This window comes from Ambystoma mexicanum, chromosome 6q (assembly GCF_040938575.1).
Source record: "Ambystoma mexicanum isolate Mex_15411 chromosome 6q, UKY_AmexF1_1, whole genome shotgun sequence".
Taxonomy (NCBI): Eukaryota; Metazoa; Chordata; class Amphibia; order Caudata; family Ambystomatidae; genus Ambystoma; species Ambystoma mexicanum.
Genome location: NC_090937.1, coordinates 1313174762 through 1313200456, shown reverse-complemented (window position 1 = coordinate 1313200456; position 25695 = coordinate 1313174762). Strand labels below are relative to the sequence as shown.

Sequence of the window (25695 nt, the reverse complement as noted above, 5' to 3'; positions counted from 1 at the left end):
TCCCCATAAGGGAAGGGGCAGAGGTCCCCAGGGAGGAAGGTTTTCTCTTTTGCCGTCCTCCATCAGCCCCCAGTGCAAGGCCCATGTGATTTGGAGTTTGTCCTATTGATTCCAATGGGAGGCAGGTTGTCCCTGTTAATCCAGGAATAGCATTGCACCAGCTCCGACACTTGGGCCTTGCAGATCATGACCCAGGTTTACTGCCTCTCATTTCTTCAGTGCCTGACTGAACCACCCTCCTCCTGGCCAGTCACGGCCTCCGGACCCTCCACTGCTGGAAGTCTGTCAGATTCTGAGAAAGGACACCATTGAGTTTGTGCTCTTTTAGAAGTGAGGGAACAGCTAGTTTTTCCTTGACTTTCTGACTCTGAAGAAAGATGGGAATCTGCGTCCCATCATGGATCTGAGACACTTGAACTTGTACCTCTACAAGGACAAGTTCAAGATGCTCACTTTGGCCCAGACCCTGCAGGTCCATGAACTGCAGGACTGGTTGGTGTCTCTGGACCTCCAGGGTGCCAAATTATGTGTGTCAAATCGATCCAAGCACAGGAAGTACTGAGGTTGGTGGTTTGAAACACCCATTACTGATTGCAATTTCTCCTGTTTTGATCTTTCCTCTGCACCCATGGTCTTCACCAAACTGCTGGCAGTGGTGATAGCTCATCTCGGGAGGGAGAGGTTTTGTGTCTTTCGCTTACTCAGGCCTGCACCCTAGACCTAGTGTTGACATATTTGTGCCATATATGCAACTTGCTTCACTGTTTGGGCTTCTCTCTGAACTTCAAGAATTCCCATGTTTTGCTGTCCGAGTTACTCTGGTTTTTCAGAGTGGTCTTGGACACCCGCTTGGGCAGGATTTTCCCTCCCAAGGATATCCTTCAAATGGTGTATGTCTTTTGCTACCAGAAGCTGGTTCTATCCTCCACCTTTCTGTGCTCCTGGGCCTTATGGTGCACTGCATTTTATTGGCAGCAAAATGCCTGGTTGTTCATGAGATCTCTCCACTGGCAACTTCAGAGTTCCAGGGTGTCATGTCGACCCTATTGCAGGGTCAGAAACTGTGCCTCGAGGCTTGCTGCTGTGGTGGGGCCTAGGAGACAACTTGCGGAAAGTGGACTTGCTTCGGCAACCTCGACCCCAACTGACGGTGGTCAAAGACTCCTCCTCGAAGGGATTGGGAGATCATTTGCAAAATTGTACGGTTTCTTTTCTCCAACAGAAGCTCAAACACATCAGCTTGATGGAGTTGAAGGTTATCAGGCTGACCCGTATTGTCTTCCTCCCATCTGTGTGAGGCAAGTGTGTTGATCCTGACAGACAACACAGTGGTGATGCACTGCCTTAGCAAACGGGGTGGTGTTAACTTATTGCCTCTGTGCATGAAAGAAATGCCACTGTGATTCTGGTCAATGGAGAAAGTTGTGTCTCTGATGGCAGCCCATCGCAGGACAGTGAATGGCTTAGTGGATGCTCTGATCAGACAGATTTTGGCCTCACCCGAGTGGGAGCTCTGCTCTGAGGTTTTGGAAGTGATCTTTGCCTTCTAAAGAACTCTTAAAGTAGACCTCTTCACTTCCAGTGCGAGCAGGAAGTTCACATTGTTCTGTTACAGGGGATTTCCTCTGCAGAGCACCCTTGGAGGCACACAAGCTTTCAAACTCCATTTGTGAATTCCAGCTGATCCCTGTCATTCTGCTCATTCTCAGGAGACTGCACACTTTCGGGTCCACATTGATTCTGATTGCTCCGGACTGGATCTGGAGGACATGGCGCCTGGAGCTTCTGCACATGGTGAGCTGCCTTCCCTGTGGAACCCTAGCGAGGGTGGATCTACTCGCCCACTTGGCTGCTGTGGAGCTAAAATATAAGAAGTGTAACTTGTCAGACGATGTTCTGAATGTGCTCTATTCTATGAAGAGGCCTGCTACCAAGTTAATCTATTCCTGCAGGTGGTGCAAGTTCTCAATCTGGTGCGAGGAGGGGCGCCTAGATGCTTTGATCTGCTGAATTTCCTCTGTACTTGATTTCCTGCTTTCTTGGATTGCCTGCCAATTGCCATTGTGGTGGGGGTTCATGGCTGCCATTTTTGGTCTTTATGACCCTTTTCTCAGGACGACTTCTTTACGATCCCCACTTTTATGCTGGTTCTGTGGGTTTTGTGTAACCATGCCAGTTTCTTCCTGTGTAAGATTTAAATTTAGATTTCACTTTTCTTATGGGAGCCCCATTTTAGCCACTGCTTTCATGTTTGGTAAGACTGTCACCCCTATTGTTATTTTCCTTGTGTCCACTTTCCTTCTGTGAGATAAGTGCACAAGCGCCAGGCTCTGTCTGTTAAGCTTCCCTACCAGTTCTCCTAGGAGAATGTGACTTTGAGAGTGAGGCTGTCCTCCTTGCCCAAAGTTGTTGGTAATGTCATCTCTCTCAGAAGCTCTATATTCCTGTGTGTGTTATTTCCCCTGGCCCATCCTTCTAAAATAGAGGAGGGGGTTCCAGCTTCAGCTGGGCCCTTTGCAGGTCCTCAGCTGCTATTTGTCTCAGATGACGGACATCAGCAAGGTTGACCAGCTCTTTTGGACAAGAACCAATGTGGGCTTCTCAGTACATTTTTGTCAAGCATTACTGTCTGGATTCCCAGTCAAGGCAAGATGCTTACTTTGGCCGACTGGTCGTCCAGAGTATTTTGGGGTAGGTGATATTTGTATTCACTTTTCTGCTCCTCCAGACTGCTGTACTTCTATAGGAGTATATCTAAGGTGAGGAATCTTCGGGTGAAAGAAATCCATTAGAAGAACAAATTACTGAACTCTTGATAATATTCTTGCTGATGGATTTGTCCTTCCTCCCAAATATTTCTCCTTGCCCTACCCACCTGCCTCTCTTGGCGGATACTCATACACCACGCTGTTCTACTGAGTGCTAAGGGCATAACTGAGCTCATGGAATATAGCAACTCTGTATATACTGACCCCATCGTGTCTGGCATCTGGGCATGCAACAGTGCTAGGTGAAGCTGGCATAGTGGTGGCTGTAAACATTTGCGGAGTTCGCTGGTACTGGAGATGTTTACGCCAAAGTGGGGAAAGAAAGAATGTTACCAAGTTAAGTAATTTGCTCTTCTCAAGCCAGACAAGTTCTTTCAGTGCTTTTCCACATGGAATCTGAGCACTTGAAGTTCACAAAGCTCTGCCTTTACCAATAATAACAAATATACTCTGATTTTACAACACCCCTTAAGAGCTTACTATATGGGGTTGGCTCAAGCTAATGACATCAGGGCCAGTTTATATAAACCCTCAAACCCTGTGTGAACTGTGGACGTCAAATTTCTGTTTCAGACCCCCACTGCATTTGCCTTTACTGTCTTGGTGAAAGCTTCGACACACAGGGTGGTGCATCATGCCAATCGATGCACCCGAAGGCACTTCAAGAACGTGAGACAAACCGTTTTACCTTCCTCCACAAGTAGAGAAGTGATAACCGGATGTTTTTCAAGTTCAGTGGGCGCTAACCGTGGCACTGAGGAACAGTCCAGAGTCCGAAAGCACAAGAAGGAGACAAAACATTGCAAGAGGTCAAGATCCACTGGCATTCTTTGCGGCATCACTCTTCATCAAAGTACTGGAGCATTCACTCAAGGACGTCCTGGAGGAAGAGTCCCTGCAGGGACCTTTTCCCACCAAGTCCTCTATTCTTGAGAAATGGGAGGTGTTTAGGATGAAGCTGCTTGACTTCTTTTCAAAGACCTTTGTGGCAGCGGCTTTGGCCACCACATCAGTGATCATGGCATTGGCGCCGATGACGCCAGCTTCGGTCATGCTGACGGATCCCATTTGCACTCGGGAATCCACAAACAGACGCAACAAGTTCATGTACAAGGGTCCCATCGTTCTGATGCTAGAGTCACAAGATATTTTTTCCCACTCCACAGGAGAGCATATATGCCCATTTAGAGGACTTTTGGGCTGGAGCCCCTCAGAAGACGGGGACTTCCTGTAGGCGTTTTATGAAGAACAAGGGACTTGGTGGGCCTTTCAGCCGACTTGCAGGAGGCAAGTGGTTTAGACACCTTGCCATAGGTGGACATGCTCCCTGCTGCAATCCGGGGCAAATCACAGGCTGCTTTTCGTCATCTAATGGCGAGGGTGGTAGACACCTTGAGGCTGTCGGGTCCTTCATGTCTGAAGGAACAGTATGAATTTACTGACATCCTGGATGAGAGACTCCAGACACTATTGCCTTTCCAGCTTCAGTTCTCAAAGTGGACTGAGAGCTGGCAAAGAAAGCATTTCTGACCCCATGTTCCTTTCTGCCCATGTTTCCCCCGGAAAGCTTGGTGGACCAGGCTGCTACTGCAAATGTAAACCACTTCTTTGACAGGGTGAGCAAGCGACTGGATGCATGGGGGTGGAAGATTTTCGGCTCTTAGAGTCTTGTGCTTTAATGCCTCCTGTGCTCTCACCAAGTTCTCCTTTGGCCTGTGGTTGGTCATGGCAGAGGTGTTAATGCCCCTTTCTGAGGGGGAGTTGAGTGAAGGCTTTGAGACCCTTACGAAGGATGGAAATGAAGCCTCCCATCAGATTCTACAGTCTGCTCTGGATACTTCAGACTGTGTAGCAAGAATGATGGCCACAAGAACAGTATTATGCAGATGTTCTTGGATGAGGACATCCGTCTTTGCTACTGACATCTAAGAGAAGCTTCTGGATATGCCCTGCGATTGCATGAACTTATTAGGCACCAAGGCTGATGAGTCCTTACAATAGTTCCCAGCCTCCAAGGCTACTGCTAAGTCACGGAGGCTGGCAGCCCCTCAGCAGCGACATACAAGCCCTGCCAGCAGGGGGAGCAGTTTTCACCCCTTTGCCACTTATGCCCAAAGAGTTAGAGGTCATGCCCTATCGGGCAAGCAAGGGCAGCATCACCCCTACAGGGATGAGTAACAGGGTGCACCCAGGAGAGGCATTTCCACCTCCACTGGGCCCTCTGCTACCCCTCGTACAAAGCCTCTATTAAGTGGACTTCTGCCATCTGTCCCCAGTAGTGATCAGGATATCCCTGTTTGGCGAGAAATTGAAAAATACCACTTCCGACATGTGGGATGTACATACAACAGGGGTACTGTCTCCCTTTTTGCCTTTCACCCTCCAGATCACCCCCATGCCACCTACCCTTGCCTCTAGAACCTCTTTTGCAAGAAAAGGTCCATCAGTTTTTTGGTAAACGGTGCCATATACCTGGTACTCTGCTCGGAATGAGGCAGGGGTTGGTATTCAACCTAATTTCAGGTGTTGAAGTAGGATGAAGGCCTGAGACCAATCCTAGATCTGCAGCTACTAATCTTGTACTTGCGAAAGGACAAGTTCAAGATGGTCATTCTAGCCCACATCCTGCAGGCCCTGGTCCTGAATGACTGGCTAGTTTCCCTGGGTCTCCAGGATGCTTACTTCCACATTGTCCCTGAATGTTTCATTAAAGGGTGAGCATGTTAAAGGAACATTTTTATTTGAGAAAGAATGTGAGGATCTTTTATTAGAAATTGGCTCTAATCAAGAGGAGCTACAACATAGACCACAGCCCACTAAGAATCGCTTGAGATTGAGGGATTGGATTGATACTATTGAATCACTACATGATTATTCATGCTTATCGCATTTAAGTCTTGAGCACAAGAAACAGGGGGTGGTAGCACCTTTTTTAACTATTTACCCCAGCAGGTCTGCTAGAAATGAATTTCTCTGGTCCTGTTGGAACCTTAATCAGAAAAAGGAAATTCTTCTCAGATACAATATGATTGAACTAACCGACTTAAAATGCAGGTTTTGCTGGGATGAGAAGATGGTTGAAACTACCAGACACATTATTATTGAGGGCCCCTCTTTGCAGTCTCTGCGCCAAAGGTTTTGGGTGATTTTAATGGATGCGGAACACCTCTGGAGAAGATGCTTGGGGGGTATTGTAACCTCAGATATGATGGCAGTTGTAGGTTTTTTTTACAGTCAATTGCCTTGAATTAAATTTGAGTGAAAATTGAAATTTAAGAAGGTGATGGATTTATATTGTCGATTTAGTAAGCAATACATACTGTTTTATCTTATGTTTCTACTTGATCAGTTAATAACAATCACCAATCGATGTTAGTGATGTTTAAACTGGTGTTAGTCTAAAAAGATATTGTTCTTTTGAAATGTTAGGTGCTGTGAAAATATTGTACTGTATTTTATGTCTTGTAATTTTTATTGATGTCTTGTATAGTTAAAGGTTGTTTGTCATCCGTATAACTTATTAAAAAAATAACAGATAAATAGCTTACTTCCACATGGCCATCCACAAGAGGCACAGGAAGTACCTGAGATTCAAGATAGTGGACTGTCAATATTAGTTCAAGGTCCTACCTTTCGGACTTTCTCTGAAGCTGCAATAGTGGTTGTGGATAGCCTCAGAAGGTAAGGATTTTCTCTCTCTGGATGACTGGCTTGTCCAGGCCCACTCCGCAGTGCTTGTGTCGGCCCACCTTTACCGGACATGTAGCCTGTTCCACAGCTTTGGCTTCTTTCTGAACTTCAGGAAGTCACAGGTTTTGCCGTTCCTGTCTTTATTGGAATGGTTTTGACACTTGCCTGGACCAGGGATTTCCACCGGAGGACAGAGTGGTGAACATCTGCTAGATGGTCCAGGTTTGACAGCCACAGACAAAAGTTCCAGCACCAGCTTTCTTGCACTTGCTGAATCAAATGGCCTCTTGCATCCTTCTGGTGCCCGACGCCTGACTGCGTATGAAGTCACTGCAGTGGCTTCTGAGCTTACATTGATCACTGTTTCAGGGACTAACATTTGGCCTGCTACTTGGGTGTGCTACTGGTCCATAGACATGAAATGGTTGCCCATGAAAGATAACCTCCTGAAGGGGTCGCGGTTTTATCAACCTTGCCATAAGTGACTTTTGTCACGGATGCGTACCTTAAAGGCTGAGGGGCTCCCCTCCAAGAACTTGCGGTGAGTGGACTGTGGTCCCCATCAGAGTGCGGGGAGAACATCAATTTGTTGGAGCTGAGAGCAATCAGTCAGGCCCTAGTTGTTTTCCTCCACTCAGTGAAGGGCAATACGATGTTGGTACTGAGGGGCAGTACTGTAAGCATGCATTACCTCAACAAACGAGATGCAATGCGATTGTGGTTCTGGGCACTAGGAAACTGTGTGTCTCTGCCTGTCCAATCCCTGTCATACTGCTGGTTCTCAGGACTGCGCCTGTTTAGATCTACAATGATCTCGATTGCGCCGGACTGGGCCTGAAGAACGCTGGACATGGCTATCTGCTGTCCCTGGCATCTGCCACAGGGGATGGACCGCCACTCCCACTCAGGGGTGGGAGTTCTTCATGCATCCAAACTTTTGCAGCCTGAACCTTCATGTCTGGCATTGGAAAGGCTGAGGTATAAGGAATGAGATCTGTCGGAGGACATTCTGAACGTGCTCCTCTTTGCTAGAAGACACACCACCAAGCCCATTTATTTTTGCCGGTGGTGTGGAGAGGCATCTGAACCCCATTACTCGCTCTGCATCCTATGTGTTGGAATTTCATCTGTCTTTGGCCCAGACAGGCCTGCAGATTGGAATGTTGAAGGGGTATCTTGTGGCCATTTTGGTCTTCAACAGGACCCTGGAGAATGGCTCAATGTTCTTGATCCCCATGGTCATGCAATCCCTGAGTGATATTTCTAAAATGTTTCCCCCATGCCAGTTTGTTGTCCCAGTGTAGGATTTAAATGTACAGTTAATGTTTTTTAATAGGCACTCTGTGTGTGCCCCTTCATTCTTGTTCGTTAAGACTGCTCCCTTTGAAAGTGTTTTCCTGGTCACTGTCACTTCCTCTAGATGGTTGAGTGAGCTCCAGGGGCTGTCAGTTGATACTCCCTACTTGGTTTTCTCCAAAGAATAGGGGACATTTGGAGTTTAACCCTCCATCTTTCCGAAGGTGATCTCGGACTCCCAATTCTCTCAAAAGATCCATCTTTCCTCTGCCTCATCCTTCCAAGGCAGAGGAGCATTTCCATCAGATGGGTCCTGTGCGGGCCTCAAATTCTGCATCTCTGTGGCCAGGGAGGCCAAAACAGATAACCACATTTTCATTGGTTATGCTGGTGCCCATGCTGGCAGTGCCATGACCAAACAGATCCTGTCTCAATGGATCATTCTCTTCATCTCAGGATGCTATGATCTGACTGACCAGGAGGTCCGTGAAGGTCTCAGATCTCAATCCACTAGAGTGTTGGCAGCCACCTAGGCTCTGCAACGCAGAGTCCCTATTCTGCATATTCGCGAAGCAGCTACATGGGCATCTTTGCACATGTTCGCTAATCATTAGGCTGGGTGGATATCTCAGGTGCTAGACGTTTGTCTAGGAAGCAAGACAACGCATAGCAACAAGGGTTTGAATCCCGGTCTCGCATTTAGAAACCTCTCCGGTATTAGGCACGTTATAAAAGAACAATTATAACAAGTATATCATTACTGCTTGCGTTCTATGCATCTAATTTTGGCAGAGCTGTCCTTCAGAGTTTTTGGTTTAGGTGATGCCCTTGCTACCCTTGCTCAACCAGGTCATTGTACTGCTTTGGTAGTCTTTCAAAGATGAAGAATCTGTGGGAGGAAGGAGTCCATTAGAAGAACAAATGACTTACCTCTCTGCAATGTTCTTTCTGGGGGACTATCTAGCACTGCCGTTTTGGTGGAAGTCTTTAATTAGAGTAGCAGGCAGCTTGGATTCTGTTTCAGTGGTTTGCTGTTGCTTAGACTGCAGCTCTTTGTCACAGCCTCCTCCCAAAATACCCATTAACCCCAGACTCTGCAGGGATTCACCATGGCTGCTATCTGTGGTCGTTAGGTTGTTGCGTGTGCTGTGCAGTCCTTTTGAAGGTTGTGGAGGTGGAGGTTGAGAAACCGTTTCTCTTACAGTATACATTAAGAGGGTGCTTGTCCTATTGATTTCATGGATGGGGCGGTTGCAGGAATCTCTGTCCCTTGTGCGTGAACCACTAAGGAGGACCTGAACTGTCAACCTCCCTGGTCTCTCCGCAGTGTGGGGTGGAGGGCCAATGTCGTTCCCCGTGTGTGCTTATGGTCCAGTTCGGGGCTGTGCTTCTCACGCCCCTTATGTATCAAATTGGAAAGGGGTGCAGATTTCCCAATGAATGTTACATTAGTGGCTTGTCAAGCACCTTTGTGGCATGATAAAGTCTTACCCACAGGCTTATTGCCTCCGAATATGTAATTGTTTCCTTATTCTTTAACTGGAAGAGATAATGAGGTCACCCTCTCACCGTACAACTATGCGCATGTGCACGCGCCCACCCACACGCATGCATACACACTGGCTCATCTGCATACACACAATCTGACACAAATGCAAGCAAACGAATGCACGCACACCTGCACAAACACGCACACGTAAACACACACTCGCACACACCTTCCCCATCTCCTAATAACGCTGTAAGTGTTAGGTGTTTGAGTTCTCCATGACCAGCTGTATAAATAAATAATGCTCCTGAAAATAAAACCCCTCTGCATTGATTCAAAACTACTTCATGATGTTGTTTGCTTTTAAAAAAAAGATGTATCATGTTTTACAGGGTGGAGGTTCAGAGACGAGAAGATATACAGAAACGGTCCCTGTTTTTAAAGGTTCTTTTCAACAATAAAGAAGTGTCGAGGACGGTCAGCGGGCGTCTTAGCTCTGATTTCAGAGTACACTTTGGACAGATTTTCAATCTGCAGATCTACAATTGGCCAGAAAGCATAGAGGTTCAGGTGCTGTATCTTGGAAATTGATTACAAACACATGGCTACTGAGCTTTATAAACCTTTCTGAACAATGATTTCTTCTGAGTATTGTAATCACTTGGTTCCAATTGCTGACTGATCTCCTACTCGTTCATGTTTTATCGTGTTTTCCCTCTCTACTACACTGCTAGCGCTAGGTTTTCTGCACGAGATGGTGTTGCACGTTATTGGCGGGTATAATGCACTGCTACTTGCACGGTCTCTTGACACTATTGTATTTGCAAGTGAGGGGGGTTGGGCTTACTCTGGAAGGAGAGCAGAGAAAATATCCAAGCTAGTTTGGGTATTGGGTTGGTTCATGCAGGGCGGAAGAATCCGGGTTCTGTGTGCAAGTATGTTTTATGTACTTTGTATCAACGCCACTTAGTGTACCTCTATCTAGAAGGAAGCTTTGCGGACCTATAGTTACGATGTAACTGTGTTTTACAAGTTGATGAAAGAGATGTACAGGTCCAATGGCCTCGGGAGGATCGCTCAGGGGAAACGCGCTCGCCTTGGAAGCAAGATGACGCGGAGCAACACAGATTCTGGGTATTAAGCGTGTTATAAATAACCAATTCTACGTTATTAGAAATTAGTGTGTGTTGGGGAGAGTGTTTAATTGCTGTGTGTAGGTATCTTAGTCAATGTGTATAGTGTAAGGTGGAAAGTAGAATTTGAGCAAGTTAGTGAGGGTAACAGCCAGTCAAAGCCCAGATGAATGCTTGAAGGACCCTCTCGGGTGTAGCCATTTGGACGTCCTAGTAGGAGCAGAGTGACACTCGGACAGCACCTACTAGTACATTACAATGGAGGAAACACCTGTGAGTGAAAGACAGTAGTGGAGCACGCTGCCGCAACAGCACAGTGGCGAGACACCCAAGTTAAGACGTTCTAGTAGGCCTCTGCCTCCATTCCCACCTCTTCTACAAAAGTCGCCTATTAGCCGTTGGGACGAAAATACGCTTTTGGTCATGGCTTCCAAAGGGACATTAAATTGGTGTGCATAGAAGGTTCACTCAAAACTATGCCATTGCCCTGTCCACGCCCCCACTGAGAAGCAATCTATGTGGAATATGGGAGCCGAAACCCCATGAGATGCGGAGGATTCCAAACGTATAAAACCCATGTCGACTTGGACAGATGGTTCTTAATAAAGTCCCAAGAGTATTTCTCCCACTCATGTCAGGAAAGGCGCTACTTATGAAAGGAAACAGTGGCACTGTAAGCTTCCACACCACTTTGGGACAACGCAAATGCCTTCATATGTTGGGGAGCCATTGATCTGAGTGGCCTCCACTGTGTTTCTGTGGTACAAACCAGCACTTGTAAATTACTGAATATCAGGGGCAAGATCACTTCATGTTTGCACTGGTAACAAAGATGGAGCAATTGCAAGTAGGTGTAAGTTCTCGCCATTTGAATGGATCGGAAAAAATAGCTCCAGTCATGGAAGCATTATGTGTTGCTAAATATGTCACTCAAAGCTTCCATGGCCACCGAGCATGCATTCACCCGGCGACCATGCGCAAGTGCTTATTTTGTTTACATTCTTTTCTACTCACCTCGTCACACACGCATGAAGGGCATACCTTGCACACGGCCAGGTCCATTGATTTGGTTTGTAGATGTTGTATTGTGCAAAAGGGCTACTGCTTTAGGCAATGTCAAGAGTGTTAAAGGCTAAAAGGGAAGGACATGATGGTGGGTATAGGAAAGGGGTCAAATGAGTTTAGAAAAAGGTTAAGGTCCTAAAGGCGGTGAAAAACAATAGGGCCTTCTGAAGTCCATATTAGGTAGATTTTCATTTTTGTGGCAATATTCTCCCCACTTGTGAGTCCTCCATCACATTTTACTGGACTCTTGGATTCTTATCAGTTTTTCTGACTGGGTGGGAACTTTTTTCCATACTCACTCAGTCATTTTCAACACTTTGGGTTGTATCATTTTGGAATAATGCTTTCCCCCACCCTTTAATGCATCTGCAACTTATTATTGCTGCACGCAGTACTTTTTGTGCAGTGTTGCTGGGAACACTTTGAGCTGCCCTTTTTTATTTTCCTTGCGATAACTCTGTTTCCAAGGATAGGGAGATATGTTCTATCCTTCCTAACTTTTATTTTGTGTAATCAGAACACGCTACCTTATGTGGAGCACTGAGGGGACACAATGTATCCCTTGTTCCACTTCTCCTATAACTTTCTAGTTACCGCGTCAAGTTCATCTAAGTGACTGGTGGCAGTGGATATTTTCTACCAATTTGTACACGCAGGCTGCTGTCGCAGTTGCGGTAAAGGACACATGGATCAGCATTGATCTAAAATGGTGCCTGTCTTCTTTTTTCATCAACTCTTGTTGACTTGTCCTTTCCTGAACCTTCTTCCACCTTCCTAGGCGAGGGAGGTCCTCCTCACTCTTTTGTCTCTATTGGCCTCCATTAGGAAGCCCGCCTGAGGGTACCAGAGTGTCTGGGAGGACAGGAAGCAGGGAGTACACCATAACTCTTCAAGTCTTTGTCCTCCAGTAGGTCTTCTGGGAATCCAGTTCTGACTGGGAGGCTGGCTGTCCCCTTGGGATAGCCACCCCGATTGGCTGGGGTCCTGGAGCAGAACAGGAGAGTTGACTGATGGAATGAAAAATCTGAGGAAGAAGGACGTCTGAATCCACCTCCAGTGAATGCTGAGTAGCCACTGCTGGTCGATACTCCACTTATTGACAGGGAAGACACAGACTGGATGACTCCCTCCCCTGGGCTGGTGGGCCTAAACAGTCTCGAGACAACCTGCATTTTGAGCCATCCCTCGAAGAGCTCCGACCGTCCTCGGCTGCAATTCACCAATACCCTGGGACCAGGACCAATCTGCTGTGCATCATCTCCTGAAGCGTGGTTTCCGCTTAAGCTTTGTGGGCATCTGGTTGGACCTGCAGTGACTCTTTCCTGCTCTGAGACGTCTCCCCTTTCAAGTCGGGGACAAAGAAACCGTGAGAAGCCTGCTGTGTGAACCTCCTTGCTGAACCGAAGCCTGTGTTGTGTCCCAACAAGCCAGTATCGTGAAGATCGGCTGCTGGACATCCGACCACAAGAAGCTGACCATCTGCTACCGCCAAAAATTCCTTCTTCAACCTCCAGGCCAAGAATCCGAGCAAGAGCTGCTGTCTCCTCACTTGGAGACCCGCCAGTGACACTTTCTTCTTTCTTCATGAAAATGTACTGTCCCACTCCTAGGTACTCACCTAGGTGCTTGCTGGGTTGAATCGGACAACCTTCTAAACTTTCTGAGACACATCGTGGTGGGCAGTACAACTGTTTTCTCCCAGGCCTAATGACACTGGTCCGTTGGTCTACAATCCTCCAGGGGGTCTGCCTGACCTCACTGAATCAGCTTTTAACTAAACCTTTTACTTACCAGCAACACAGAAGAAACCTACTATTTTGACAGCATCTGCCTTTCTTTGTTCTTCCGCCCATGGAGCCCTGTTCACCCTGTGCCCCAACTGACTTTGAGACTTTCATTCCCAGATAGAGCTGGACTTTCTAAAGTATAGGTTGTCTAAAAGTACTTACCAGTATCTGTGTTGCTTACTTTACATTTTGGTTATAATAAATGATTTGCTAAATGTGAATGCTACTCTAACTATGTACCTGTATATCATCTGAGGGTTTACTATTGAACAGAGTAATGTTTAACAAAGGTATTACTGTATATGAATGTGAATACGTTTACTTACCTGTAATTCTAATAGTGTGTTAGCTGCCTTCGTGTTTGTAATAAATAACGCTATTTTTATAAAATTACCAAAAGTGTGCCCTCAGGGCTTTGAACTTACCTATTTATTCATTTATTTTATTTATTTATTGAATATTTTTATGGCCCCAATACAGCAGAAAGTGTTTCACAAGAATACAGGGAAGGGGGAACAGAGGAGGATAAACAACAATAAACGGCCCCATTAAGCCTTGTGACTTTCAGATCGTGCAAGTGCAGCAACAGGAAGTGCAGGGTGGGAGGGGCAGACCAGGGGGAAGGGGAGTGGGAGTGGGAGGGAGGGGGCTGGGTAAGTGCTGTGGGAAAGGTGCCCAGGGGCTGGGTAGTGCTATGGGGATCCCGCAGAACAAGTGCAGGATAAGGGTCAACTAGTGTGAGGAGGGGGGTGGACCGAAATCAATAGTCTAGTCAGGGAAGGGTGCCCAAAGAAGTGCTGGTAAGGAGATGCTGAGGCAGATTGGTCAAGGGGGAGGCATGGCCCCTGTATGACTCAGAAGAGACCAGGCAGCCAGTTGCAGCAGCAGGGGGTGCATTAGCAAGGAGGGAGGAGAGGGGAGGAGGAGGTGGAGGAGAAAGGAAGGTCTTGAGACGCTTCCAGGACCTTAAGGAGATCTGGCTCAAGTCTGAGAGGGGCGGGAGGCCATTCCAGAGGGAGGTTCCTGCCGAGGAAAGAGATCTACCCCCACTCTCTGCTTGGAGAAACATATGACCTGCAGAAAGTTAGAGCTAGAGGACTGAAGAACTCTAGAGGGGAGGTATTTAGGGAGAGAGCTTTGGATGTAGCATGTCCCAGACCCCAGAAAGCCTTATGGATGATACAGAGCATCTTGAATTTGATCCTTGCAACCACCCAGAGCCAGTGGAGAGATTATAGGGCTGCAGAGATGCAGTCCCTGGGCTTGAGGCTAATGATAGGTCTTACAGTCCTGTTCTGGATTATTTGAAGAAGGTGGAGAAAGAAAGAGGCAGATTGATGAAGAGGATGTTGCAGTAGTCCAGCCCGGAGAGAACCAGCACTCTAGAGACATTGAGTTTCTGGGGAAGGTGAGGAAAGGGAGAATGCCTATGAGGAGGTGAAGTTGAAAGTGAGCCTTCTTGGCAAGATCAGTGATATGAGGTGAGAAATGGAGAGAGGAGTTTTAGATGACACCCAGTTTTTTTGCCTCACAGGAGGGTGAGGAGAGGGGGCCCAAGGTGGGCGGCTAGAGAGCAGGGGGGAATAAAGGAGGGAGTTCCAATGAGAAGGATCTCGTTCTTACTGGCGTTAAGACAGAGATCATTGGCAGCACACCATGCTGAATAGCAGTCAGACACGTGGAAATGAGAAAGGAGTGAGAGGAGGTAGAGGAGGAAAGCTTAAAGGAGAGCTGAGTGTCATCTACATAACACTGGAAGTGAGGAGAGAAGGTGGAGATCAGATGGGCAAGAGGGGCAAGGTCAGCCTTGTTGTTGGTGTCCCCAGAAATGCAGGCTTGAATACGGGCCCGTGAAATGATGGCTCTCATAACCATTTGGAAAATATATATGAGTTTATTTAAGAACTAACATAAGGCCCACCGGCTCTCTCAGCAGCATAACAGTTCTGCTCTTACATTCTTGAACTAGCATCTTTCCCATTACATTCTACACTCTATATACATATACAAAAGCATTCAAGTTAGAACCAAGTATGTACAATATGAAATTACAGCCAGCTTCTTGGGCCGGATGCAGAGTCTGTAATGCCTTTGGAGCAGGCGACAGGCCAGTTTGTCAGAGGAAGTGCGAGAAGTCAACCACTTCCCTCCCACAACTCTTCACTTGCTTTTTAGTGAGGTTAGTTCAGAATCATACCAATGGTTTCACTTGGAGGCAGGCTTCATGCAGATCTTCATGGCAGGGGCAAGGATGTCAAGGGTGTTGGAGATGAAAAGGTGAAGGTTAGTGAAGACTGAGTCAGAGTGAGAGTCAATAGCAGGGGTCGAGGGGGGAAGCAAAAGAGACAGCAAAGGCAATTACTGACCTTTTCTTCATCGGTCGGATGACGGAGAAGGAGGCTGACAGTGCTGGCAGAGGCTAAGCTGGGGAGCCCATGAGCTCCAGATGAGGGGAGAGGAGAGAATTATCAGACCAAGAGAGGGGTCTACTGAGACAGTTAGAGAGAGAGGCGGGGGGTCAGCTGAGATGAGCCCATCTAGAGTGTGCCGGCTGAATGAGTCGAACCAGAGGGAAGAGTGGTGACGGAGAAAGAGTCAGAGATGTTGCGGAAGGGTAAGGTCACATCAGAGAGTCGAGATGAATATTGAAGTCTCTGAGGAGGATAAGCTTAGAGGTAGAAGTTAGGAGAGGTGAGGTCAGCCTACTCCGATAGGAATAGGGAGACTGGCTCGGTCCTGTAGATAGTAGCAAGAGTGATCGACAGGGTATGTTTGGTTTGTTTGTTTATTTATTTGTATTGCACACCAGACCTGAAGGTATCAGGGCGCAGGTTACAAGGAAGTACACAGCTTAGGTTACAGAAATAAATTATACATGGCAGGAAGATATGAAACAAAGTCAGGCAAAAGGTAGCAATTACACGACACCACAAACAAAAATGGGAGCATGAGCAGTGAGTGCTATGTTTACAACAAAGTGGCATTTTAGAGGACTCTGTACAGTATGGTGAGGGAGGCAGGCCTTAGTGGTCTGTTGTCTTGAGCCAATTAATGCAGTTATATCTAAAGTTCTGGTATGATCCGCTCGGAGTGAAGGCAGTAGGGAGTTCCATAGCTGAGCCACTTTGACGGGAAAGCTACTGCCCCCAACCTTTGATAATTTAAATCTCGGAATGGAGAGTCAGTTGGTGTTGATTAGTCTAGAAGGTCTAATAGATGTCCTTCTGTGGAATCTCTCAGAGAGATAGCTGAGCGCAGCATTGTTCAAAGATTTGGGAATAAGTGACGCAGTTTTTAGCTGGATCTTGTGATTAGTCAGAAGCCAATTATTGTGTCGCCTAATCTCGGAGATATGATCTCTGCTGGCTACGCAGAGGACTGCTCGGAGGGCATTATTTTGGAGAGTTTGGATTCTCCTGATGATATGTTTGTTGGAGCCGATGTAGAGGGCTCTGGCTAGGATGATGCAACTGTGGTTGGAAAGAAAAGGTTTGCCGGTTCTGATGAGTTTACAAGTGTAAGCGGTAGCGGAGGCCAAGGCATTCACTTGTTTAGTGAAGGTGAGAGTGGAGTCGAGGTTGGCAACTTTGATGAGGTTGCCATCAATTATGAAGGAGGTGTATTCATAGCCTAGTTTTTTGAGGTTAGTGGGGGTACCCAGGATGATGATCTCCGTTTTGTCATCATTCAGGCATAGACCGTGAGTTGCCGTCCATGCCTGGATGATGAGGTAAATTCTATTCACCAAGGCCAAATCCTTACCGTAATCCCCAGAAAGTGGGAGAAGAATCTGAGTATCATCTGCATAGTTAGTGTAGGTGACACCAAGATGGTCCAGATCATCGAAAAGGGGCTTAGTGAATATGTTATACAGAGTGGGAGGGACGCAAGATCCTTGGGGCACACCGCAGGTAATGGGAATAGGGTCTGCGGCTGCTGAAAGAGATAAGACCCTCATGGTCCTATCACTTAAGAATGACTCAATCCGGAGGTGGTTCTGTGGAACAGCCCAAGATGGCTGCTTAGCCCTCGAGCTCTGTGTGGGTCTGGCTGACATCTGCTTACATCTGCGTCCACCAGCATATTGCACGTTCATACTGCAGCCGGACTGCTGCCCCATGGTGTTGGGCTGCAGCCTGTGAAATTCCGGCTTGATTTGAACTTTGGAAGCCCGTGAACGGGCCCCCTGCTACAGTGGCCTGCAGCCTCATTGAAGCCTTGGCGTCGGCCTGGCCCCTGTCCCCTCCTCTCTGCGGCCCGACACCCGATACAGCAGCGTGAGACGAGGCACGGCTCCTGTGTGCTCCGCCCGCCCCTCCCGGGGCCCTGCTGTGCTATCCGCGGCCCGCTGGGGGCACTGTACCACCAGCTGCGGCCACCCCCCTGGGAAAACTACACTACGAACAGATCGGTGCTGGGGGGCCGTCGCGGGAGCGTGCCCCGGCCCCCATCCTTCACCCGGTGCTGAGCCCCCGCTGCCGGCCCACACGGGGTGGCTGTGCCACGACTGGGCTGCGGAGGCGATTCGGCAGGTCCCGGGCAGGCGCGGAGGACCGTGCCGGTCAGGTGAGGTGCGGGGGAGGGGTCCCGCTCTGGACGGCTGCGGCGCCACCCTGCTTCTGCTTCCCTCGCTCCCCTGCTGCCCGCCACGAGCCGTGGGGCCACTACACGCTCCAGACACGAGCTGCAGATCCCGACCTGCATGCCCTGGAGAGCAGGCTGCAGGAAGCTCTCCTGGATGACACTTGTCACGCCCGCATTCCCCGCGGCGTGAGCGTGGTCTGGGGCCCGCACCTACCTTCTGCCCATCATACACGGCCTGTTGGGCCCTGTGATCATTAAACCCCTGTCCCCCGCTCTACACTGGCTCTACAGTGACTAGACTCCTAGTGGGGCGAGGATTGGCGGGGCGGGCCCTGACCTCTCGCCTGCGCAGGGGTGTACCCCCTCGTAACACAACTTCTACAACTGTTAGCCCCCAGGGGCCGGCGCCCTTCCTCTTCTGGACCCAAGGGCAGCCCCACGCTAGTACACCGGCTGTGACCATCTTGCCCTCGCCTCTACGGGAGTCTGCCTCCCTTGCTGGTAGTGGAATAGCAGCATCTGTCCTCTGGCCCCTCGGCCCATGGGCCACCCTCTTTCTCTGTGTCTACGCCCCTGGCCTGCGCCGCTCCTGGGGCTGAATCAACAATGCCAAACAAGTCCAGGGGACCGCCAAAGGCGGAGCCATGGACAGATTCGCCAGGGCTGTCCCGAGAGGGGAGGTGGGTCACGACTCATCCATACAGGAGGAACAGGAAGTTGACCGTCACTCTACTGCCACGTCCCCCGATCTGACCACACTCATGGAATCCATTGCCAAAAACGTTGCTTCTTTTCACGAGAAATTAGATGACATCAGCGCCAATGTCGCCTCATTAAAAACACAGATGGATCAGGCGGGGACCAGAATTACCGACACTGAGAATCGGATATCTGCTAATGAGGACGAAATGCATGTACTGCAGAACACTGTTGCCTCCCTGTCGCGCGACATGAGGAATGTGAGAGCAAAATGTGACAACCTTGAATCGCGCTCTCGCAGAAATAACCTGTGAATTATAGGGGTCCTGGAAAATGCTCTTAAGGGGCGCATGGAAGATGCCGTGGAAACCTTACTCTAGGATCTGCTGGGTAACCCGGGTCTGTCACCATACTTCACCGTTGAGCATGCGCACCGAGCTCTGTCACCAAGGCCCAAGCCGGGCGACATCCCCAGGCCCATTATAGCCAGGATTCTCAACTATCGGGACAGAAACATCATCCTCCGCCTGTCACGTGAGAAGGGAGACCTGCGCCTTGAATCACACACCATCAGGATCTCGCCAGACTTTTCGATTGCGGTGCAGCAGGAGAGGCATCAGGTCATTGGAGTCAAGAAGCTGCTTAGAGAACACAATGTTCCGTATGCCATCCTCTTCCCAGCACGCCTCAAAATTGCACACAATGGCAAATGATACTTCTTCACTGTCCTGTAAGAAGCGGTGAAATTCATTGAGGCACACCTACTACTTCCTAACGTAGCAGGGGACCTTGCCAATGATGGTTAATCCAGTGAGTCACTACCCGGAATAAACTTACCTATCTAGTAGATCCGAGAGTCGGAACGTGTCCATGGCAACAAGGTGCTGCAAATTCAGCAAACCAGGCCCCTTCAGCTCCCGCTCGAGTTGAGACTCGACTCAGGTGCGGTTGACACTGATCTCCTTGCCCCATGGGCCGTTGAATTGGCCATGAGCCCTAAGCACCTCATCAGTCATGTCTCTCCCGTAGCGTCCAGCTAGTCATTGGGACCTGTTTTAGGATCCGACCATTGCAGAACTTGTCTTTGATAGCTCTTGCTGTCCTACATGTTATTCTAAGAGCCGCCCACACGGCAACTGCACACCTTACTGCAATTGCAACATCCATGTTTTGTTGGTTGTCACTCTTTTTTTGGCCCCTGTTGGGCATTGCAAGGGTCGTATCCCTGTTGGATTCCGCCCGCTGACCTCCACTTTTTGGGGAGAGTCGGACTAATTGGTGATGCCTGCATCGGAGGGGGGGGAGCTACACTGCAAGTTGGGGGTGGGCAGTGAGGGCGTGGGGTGGTATTGTTGGGGACTGGCGAAAGGTTAAAAAAAAAAAGGCAGAGGCGGACTGGCAGACCGCATCACACTGGGACAGCCGCATTCGAGAAGATGGCTCAGTCTCACATCTGAACTACGACAACAGTGGTGGGGATGTGCATTAGATTCTGAGATGCTTATAATTGTGATGTCTGGGAGAACTCGGGGATTGAGTAACAGCGCCGGGGCTCCAGAGGTTATGGCACATGTTAGTAGTCATGGGAGCAAGTATCACCTATGCAAGTATTGCACTCCATGGGCTCTTGGTTTAAGTGTATGTTATTTAGGTCATTGAAATGCCGGTAACTATTATGTCCTGGAATGTGCGGGGCCTAAGCAATTACACCAAGGGTCGCAAGATTGTGTCATTGTAACGCTCACCTGATTCCCACGGAGGAGCAGGTCTGACTTCGAGTGCTGATGCTTCTTCAATGGTGAAGCGCAGGACTCTGAAGATGGACAGGAAGGGCCCTATACTCTGGCTTCTCCGGCTCGCAGGAATATTCCCCTGTGCGTGAAAAGGGAGTATTACCTACTGACTGAGTTATGCTCAAGCCTCCCACTCTCTTCAAACCCTCCACGATCCCCTTCCACGATTCCCCGTGAAGTCTCACCTTAGGGTCAGGAAGGATGAGCTCTCCATCCTGCTTCTGATGCAGGGGCGCGTTGAAACCCAGTTACTTCACTGGATTGAGGATTGATGGGAGTTCAGGTAAGCTTGACTATTCAGGTAAGGCTCTGTAAAAGTTCTGTTGCAAGTTCAAAAGTCCAAGCTTAATAATAATGTTCATTGTCTTTTGTCAGAAAGCGCTAATGCTTATGTCTTTTTGCCCTTTAGGGGCCGGGGTTCGGAATGCCGGAGATATGACACCGACCCGAAGTGAAACGTGCAGTTCCAGTTCCAGTAAATGGTAGGTTAGTTCTGGATGAGCGCTCGGGAACTGTCTTTGCATACGCTCATTCAATGTCTGTCTTTTTTCCCCACAGGGGCCGGGTCCGGAAAATGCCTGGAAGCGGCAAGACCCGAAATGAAATGGGAATGACCCAACAGGTAAGTCTTATTCCCTTCCTTCTCTCACCTCTTATTCTTGTCTTTTTCTCTAGGCTCTGGGAAGTGGCTGTGTATCCGGATGATCGCTGCTGAAGATGGAGGAACCCAGGAAAGGTGAGTGAAATGCAGCGCTGCAGCGATCGTAACGAAATGCTTTTAAAAATGTCTTCCCTTTCAGGATCGTCGGTGATGTCTCCGTGGAGCAGATCTAGCTGGTAAGGTCTCTTGTCTCCCTTTGCAGGTGACCTAGGATGCTGACAGGCATGGCTGAAGTCCAGATGCAGGAGCTGACACGGTGAGCGTCCAGCTGCGAGGAGCAGAACAACGCGAAGCGTGAGTTGCTGATCGGGTGTGGTTTGAATAGCTTTGGAAGAAGTCCCAAGTGTGTATCCTTCCCCGACCACACCCGGGTGGAAAGTAGTCCCACAGGTAAAGTAGTTCCATTCAGGCCTCAAGAGGGCCTGGATGTGGCAGCATGGTCTGCATCAGGTAAGTGCACATTAAAACACTTGAACACATGTCTAGCTTTATGAGCCTGGCGCCTAAGGCGCCAGGACAGAGGTCCAACATGAGCCTGGCGCCTAAGGCGCCAGGACTGCGTCCAAAGGGCCCCAGCTTGGGCCCGCTGGCACTCCCCTGGGGGAAATGATGCCTGCGTCTGGGGTTGCTGGGTCGGACCTGGCTCCTTGGAGGTAGGCATCATGACATCATATGCCAGCCGGCACGGCTGCAAAATACTGCTCCTGCAGGAGACACACTCCATGGGCCTACTGGCTAGGAGTATAGCGCCAACCTGGAGGCCCCACAGATATTTCACCTCATATTCCACATGTGCCAGGGGAGTGTTGACATTGATCCATAAATCACTTAAGTTTGTCCTACACAAGAGTTACATAGACCCTGAGGGGCGATGCATTGTGTTGCACTGCTACATTGCCAACAGGGACTATTTGCTGGTAAATACCTATGCCCCTAATGTTGATTCCCCTGAATTTATTGACCAGGTCGTATCCATACTGCTAGGGTATGTGGGAGTGCAGATCATCTGGGGTGGGGATATGAACTTCATTCTTGACACCATGATGGACAGGACTAATGCGGCCGCTAGGCCCCTGCCAAGCGCAGCGCGTATACTCCTGACCCACTGCGCGACACTCGACATCCATGATGCATGGAGGGCATTACATCCGCAAACGCGGGAATTTACTTACTACTCATCAGTCCATGACAGTTCTTCCAGGATCGATCTGTTCCTATTATCCGGCCCTATGCTGGGCAGGGTTGTGGAAGCACGTATACTTGCACGCACACTGTCTGACCACTCACCGATTTTGATATCCCTGGATCTGGGAATACCGGCCTCCACCATCAATACATGGCTCTTCAAATCATCTGCCCTGCTGGACATTGTCTTCGGAGCGGACATCCTTGCTGATATTCAGTCCTACTTTGAGCACAATCTGCCACAGGCCACCACCCTAGGGGTCCGCTGGGATGCCTTCAAAGCCTTCATAAAGGGGGCATCCATCTCTAGGGAGGCTGGAGTCCTCAAAACCATAAGGACCACCCTGTCCTGCTCGGAAACTAAACTACGGGACCTGGAGCGAGCCCATCTGGCCTCTGTTGAGCCGGGTGTCCTCTCCCAGATCAGTGAGGAGCTCAAGACCTTCAATGAGCAGGCCAATAGGGAAGTACAGTACTTCAGTCGGCCACAGGCTGCACGTAAATACGGTGAGGGCGACAGACCCCGCAAAACGCTGGCCGCTTTGGCGAGGGGGGAGTGGGGCCAATCCCAAATTACCTGTGTTAAGGACAGTCAGGGGGCGATACAGTGGTCCGATCAGCATATCCTCGAGGTCTTCTCAGACTTCTTCTCTGAATTATACTCCCAGCCCCCCGAACACAGTGACTCCCAGATGCGGGAACTCCTAGAACAGATTCCCACAACTATCGTCTCCCCAGCAACGAGAGACCAACTGGACTCCCCCCGTTACATTAGATGAAATAGTGGAGGCTATCTCTAGTCTCTCAAAAGGAAAGGCACCAGGCCCCAACGGGCTAACGGCGGAATTTTATCAGGCACATGTGGCTATACTGGCCCCTGAATTGCTCGGGGTGTGGAATGAGTCTCTCCGGTTGGGATCCCTTCCCCCGTCACTACGTGAGGCCGTTATTACGGTCCTGCTCAAGCCGGGCAAGCCTGGCGATGAATGTGGATCATACCGGCCCCTTTCACTCATGAACTTGGATACAAAAATCTTTGCCAAGGTGATCACTAACCGCTTCCTACCTGTTATGCCATACATGGTGCACGACGACCAGTCAGGTTTTGTGCCCGGGAGATCCACATCACACAATATCAGGAGGCTTCTGAACGTCATGGCACGTATCAATCAAGATGAGAGTGCAGTCGCGGTCACCCTTGATGCCCAGAAGGCCTTCGATATGGTGTCCTGGAAGTACATGTGGTTGGTCCTGGAGACCATGGGCATTGGACCTAGGATGATTGCACACATCAGATTGCTGTACACCTCCCCGGTTGCCAGAGTCCGGGTCAATTCCCAAACATCCGCCTTGTTCCCTCTCTTCAGAGGCACCCGCCGGGGATGCCCTTTCTCCCCGATCCTGTTTGCTCTGGCCATTAAACCTATGGCGGACTTTGTCAGGGAGCGCCACTCGCGCAAAGGGATACGGCTACAGAGCACCCCTGAAATCATCTCACTCTACGCAGACGACGTGCTGCTGTTCGTCAGAGACCCAGACCTCCACTTTGACCCTATTCTGCGGGACATCACCCGTATCGGTACGTATTCTGGTTTCACTGTCAATTACACCAAATCCAAACTCTTCCCCCTCATGAGCTCCACGCTCCAACCTGCCACGGAGTTCCTGCTCCATTGGTACCCTGACGGGATTAAATATCTGGGAATTCAGGTGTCTGACCAAAGAGGCTCTCTTAGCTAATAATTACCTGGCCGTGGCAGAGCTGGCGGGGACCAAGATAGCGCGCGGCGCTCTCTCCCGTTGTCACTGGCAGGGAGGTTATCGCTGGTTAAAATGATAAAAGAAATATTTTACAGACTTACACAAGTTGTGCGCACAGTTCCTGTGGCATTCTGGAGCAGTGCGCAAAAAATTGATTGCTATGACTCTTCCCTACGAGAAGGGCGGGTTCACTGCTCCTGTCCTGCTGCGTTACTGAAACGCAGCGCAGGCACAGTTTGCCACCTATTGGTACCTTGGGCCCCCCCTCGCCCGCATGTCAAGCTAGAATCCCCAGCTGCCTCTGGCACTAATATAATGACTCTAATTTTACACTGACGATACGTGCCAGACTCACCCATAGACCCAGTCGGCACCACCCTATTGGCATGGAGGCGGATATTCGCTGCAGGCATTAAAGAACGGCTGTACTACAAGTGGCTCCCTGCCTGGCAGTTTCCCGGGCTGGAACCCACAAACGACATAGCCCTGGCACGACACTGGCGGACCTTGGGATACCTAGCCCTAACCGATTTCTACCCGGATGGGCTATTCATAACACCACAGACTTGGAAGCCGGGCCATTCGGGATCACCGATGGATCTACTGCAATTCTAAAGACTCTGCGCCGCATTCCGCGACGCTTGGCCCGAGTTCCCCAACGAACCCCCCCCGACTCCCCTGAGATTTCCTATATCGCCAACTCTGGTGGGGCCCGTGGGGTGGTATCATCATTTATACAAACTCCTCCTCACAACTACCACACCGCAGCTCTCTAAGGCACCGGACGATTGGGCTTCCGAGCTGGCGGTTGAACTGACGGACCAACTATGGGTGAAAATATGCTCCCAGATTAGCAGGGTCTCCCTGAACTTTCGATACCGCACTATACAGTATAAGCTACTGAATAGGCTATACTACACCCCGCGCAGGCTCTCCAAGTTCGCCCGCTCCGACCTACAGCTCTGCCCTCGCTGCGGTGCAGAGGACGCGGGCCATCTTCACATGTTCTGGGACTGCCCACGGCTAGCCCCATTCTGGGATGAGATCCTGAAAACTTTGTCAGAAATCTGCGATACTGTTATTGAACCTGACCCGCTGGGCGTACTATTTGGGACATGAGGGGGATGAAGGGGCCAGAGGGATGGCTAAACTCTTAAATGTGTGCTGTATTATTGCCAAAAAGCGTGTTTTACAAAACTGGAAGTGCTCTGCCCCTCCTACCTTCCGGAAGTGGCTGAACTTATTGACTTGGTCTCGAAACTGTGAGGAGGAATACATTAGTACCCTCCCGGCCCGATCCCGGCATAAAAACATTTGGACTGCCTTTAACAGTTATCTCAATGGCCTCGACGCCCACTCCTCAGTGGACAACTCACCGTAACTATTACTGTCACATACTTTGACACCAGATGCCCTGTAGTGCTGCATTCTCCATGTCTCTGTTTCTCACTGTTCATATTGCCACTGTATGTTGTGGATTACTCAGATTGTCATTTCATAACTGCTCTGCTGTGTGTGTATGTCATTTGCCTCTGCCAACAAAACAAAAGTTTAAAAAAAAAAAGAATGACTCAATCCAGACTATATCCTCCTTAGAGAAGTATACGGCTGAGTCTATATGGCTGCAGAAGACCTTGTGGTCCACAATGTCAAAAGCAGCTGAGAGGTCGAGGAGGAGAAGGAGGGCTGATTTCCCTTTGTCACTTAGTGTCGACTTTGGCCTTCAGGTCGATGAGGGCAGTTTCTGTTCTGTGTTGGGAACGGAAACCCTTATTGGCGCGCTC

General features: G+C 49.3%; 1 protein-coding gene across 2 annotated transcripts in view; it reads left to right on the top strand.

Annotated features, from left to right (window-relative positions):
• CC2D2A (coiled-coil and C2 domain containing 2A) overlaps nucleotides 1-25695 on the top strand; it is a 1164962-nt gene that overhangs the window by 565058 nt on the left and 574209 nt on the right. For both annotated transcript variants that reach the window (XM_069631936.1, XM_069631935.1), the window contains exon 16: nucleotides 9636-9813. In XM_069631936.1, coding sequence (XP_069488037.1) covers nucleotides 9636-9813 — 178 coding nt within the window. The remainder of the gene's footprint in view (nucleotides 1-9635; nucleotides 9814-25695) is intronic.